Source organism: Paracoccidioides lutzii (genome assembly GCF_000150705.2).
Source record: "Paracoccidioides lutzii Pb01 unplaced genomic scaffold supercont2.23, whole genome shotgun sequence".
Classification (NCBI taxonomy): domain Eukaryota; kingdom Fungi; phylum Ascomycota; class Eurotiomycetes; order Onygenales; family Ajellomycetaceae; genus Paracoccidioides; species Paracoccidioides lutzii.
The window spans coordinates 119,720-122,414 of NW_015440969.1; the positions used below are offsets into that span (position 1 = coordinate 119,720).

At 48.9% G+C, this 2,695-nt stretch overlaps 1 protein-coding gene across 1 annotated transcript; it reads left to right on the plus strand.

Annotated features, from left to right (window-relative positions):
- Positions 1–136: 136 nt before the first annotated feature.
- Positions 137–1,753, plus strand: PAAG_12367 (hypothetical protein; the record flags this gene model as incomplete). The annotated part of the gene is made up of 4 exons (XM_015847865.1): positions 137–212; positions 282–390; positions 473–1,393; positions 1,480–1,753. 4 exons carry the CDS (start codon positions 137–139, stop codon positions 1,751–1,753), a joined length of 1,380 nt encoding a protein of 459 aa, XP_015702508.1.
- Between the last annotated feature and the right edge of the window lie 942 nt (positions 1,754–2,695).

Here is a 2,695-nt window from a genome sequence, read left to right on the forward strand (position 1 = left end):
AGTCGAAGCTGTTGGGCGGGTTGAGCGAATGCATGTATTTCGCGGTATGTTGGCATCAAACACACAATAAACAGATGGATCCCTCATGCATACGTGTATATATATTACAGTGTTCATGCTGATGTCGGTGTCAGGAATGCCGGATTTCGTATACTCGACAACCTCCAGCCCGTTTATGACGAAATTCCGCGAGAAGATCCTGCCTTTCGAATGTATGCTGTGTCCCTTCTGATTGGATGTACCTTCTACCATTCATCGTATTGATGCTTATTCTCCAATAGATGACAAGCTCAAGGAGTTCCAATTCGACATGAGCAAAGGCTATACGTCGAACGTCGATATCATTCCTCCCCCAGCATTAAGCCGCGGAGATGTCCCTTTTAACTACTTGTATGTCCCCCCCAAAGACCACTGTTCAACAATAGTTACTCTCCCCAAAAAGGAACCATCCTCTTACCCCTTGCCAACCCAGGTACCGCCAAAACCCCACCGTAAAACAGTCCATCGGCCCCTCTGGTGAAATAACAACCACAAACACCCAACAAATCGTCAAAGTCCTCACCCACCTCGTAGCCTGCGACGTCCCCGCTGTCCCCACTGCACCCCGCGAAAACTGCCCCCCAATCTCAACCCTCGACAAAACCCTCCAGGAAACCATCTCCATCCTTCAATCCCTCTTCGAATCCCGCCTTGCCTGGACCCGCCGCGGCCTCCGCAACCATCTAATCACCAACGAACAGAAATACGCCCTCCGCCTCGCTGTGCCGTACGTAGGCTACATCTTCCGCTCCGGCCCCTGGCGCGACGCCATCGTGAAATTCGGCCATGATCCCCGCACCCACCCGTCCTCCTGCATATATCAGACCTTCATGTTTCGCACCCTCCCCTCCTCCATAACGGAGCAACTCGACGAAAACGAAAACGGCAACGACAACGACAACGAAAACACCCCGGCCCCGGCGCCCGCACCACCACCCGCGACCAAATCAACCACAACCCCAACATCCAACAGACGCCAAACCCTCCCCCGCCCCTCCACAACCCTAGGCGACCAATCCACCCAATCCACCTGCCCCTCGCACATCTTCACAGGCCAAGCCCCGCTCCCCCGCGACGGTAAGCTATGGATGATCTGTGACATCAAAGACCCCATCCTCGCCCAACTGCTCAAACCCCGCACCTCACAGTCCTCCCTGGACAGTAAAAATGCCTGCGACATCCTCTCCTCGGGCTGGTACGGCAACGTCACTCTGGCCGTTGCCAAAACCATCATGCGGGCCAAGATACAGCACATGCTCGAATTCAACACGACGCCGCCGTTCGAGGAGGACTTTGCGCCCCTGCTGCGGTTTCCGGAGAGGGTGGGCGGGGATGAGGAGGTGGCGAGGGAAGTGTGTGGTTGGTGGTGGTGGTGGTGGGGTTGGGGGTTAGTTCGGAGGTGTATGTCATTGGGCGGCAGAGGTGAGGGGCTATGGTTAGGGGGGCGCCGGGGGAGGAAGGTGTTTTTTGGAGAGAGGGAGGAGTGAAGAGGGTGGTGTGGTGGTGGTGGTGGTGTTGGCGCGGCGGTGGGGAGGGGAGTGGGGACAAGAGGGTTAGGTGGGAGGATGAGGTTGGGGGAGAGGAGGGTAGAGTGGAGGTGGGTGAGGAGGAGGAGGGTGGAGAAGACGTTGAAGGAGATGAAGCTGGTGAGATTGAGAATGAGAATGAGGATGAGGATGGAGATGGAGAAGATGTGGACATGACGGGCATGTAGTTGTAGTTTACGTTGGGTAGACGTGTTTGCCCTTGATGGGAAACGGTCTCATTTACCCCATCTCCATCACGAATCTTGGTAGCATAATTAGGCATGATGCCTTGTATTCTTTTATTCTGTTTACTTTTGCGTCACAGATATTCTCTCAATATCGTCCCCATTCCTCATCTTAAATGTGGAGGGCAACTGTGTATTTCTCCATGTTTTCATCAACACCCTATCATCTACTGAATATTCTCACTGAGATGAGAACTTTAAGTCATTGATTAAATATTTATTAGATACATTACATTGAAGGCATTGAGTGAAAAGAGTTCTTTCAGACACAAGAATGTATTTAATTCTTAATTGTCGTGAAGCAGAGTTTCAAAAACAGGATAGTTAAAACTCAATATAAAACTGACAAAATCTGATGAGAGATTTTATTTCTCCTCTGATATATCAAAAATGCTGCAGCATTCAAAAGTGATATCAAGAAACATTAGAAAATAGGTAAGTAATTATTAGATATCATTAAAAATTATAAGCGGATTAAACATAATGTAATGTAAGGTCGGATTAAGATTAGACATGACCATAGATAGACAAACAGCTGAACACATCCACAGCAAACAGACGACATCATAAACAGGGAGAAGAAATCACAGATAAATAAACAGAATATCTAATCAGGAAAGCATCATATTATCCTCATCACTATAAAAGACAGAAACAGAAACCCGAACATAAAACACAGAATTCTAACAATCTCTCACAACCACAATGCACAATGGTAATCCATATTTTAAAAGAAAAGGAAAAGGAAAGGCCCCCCCCTTTCCATCTCCTCGATTCGCGGGGAAGCCTCCTGATCAACTCGAATACGCCTTCCTCGTTTATGGTTTTCAGGCCAAACTTTTTAATGGTTCTAGTTTTTTAGGGTCCTGCAGCATCACCCAGACA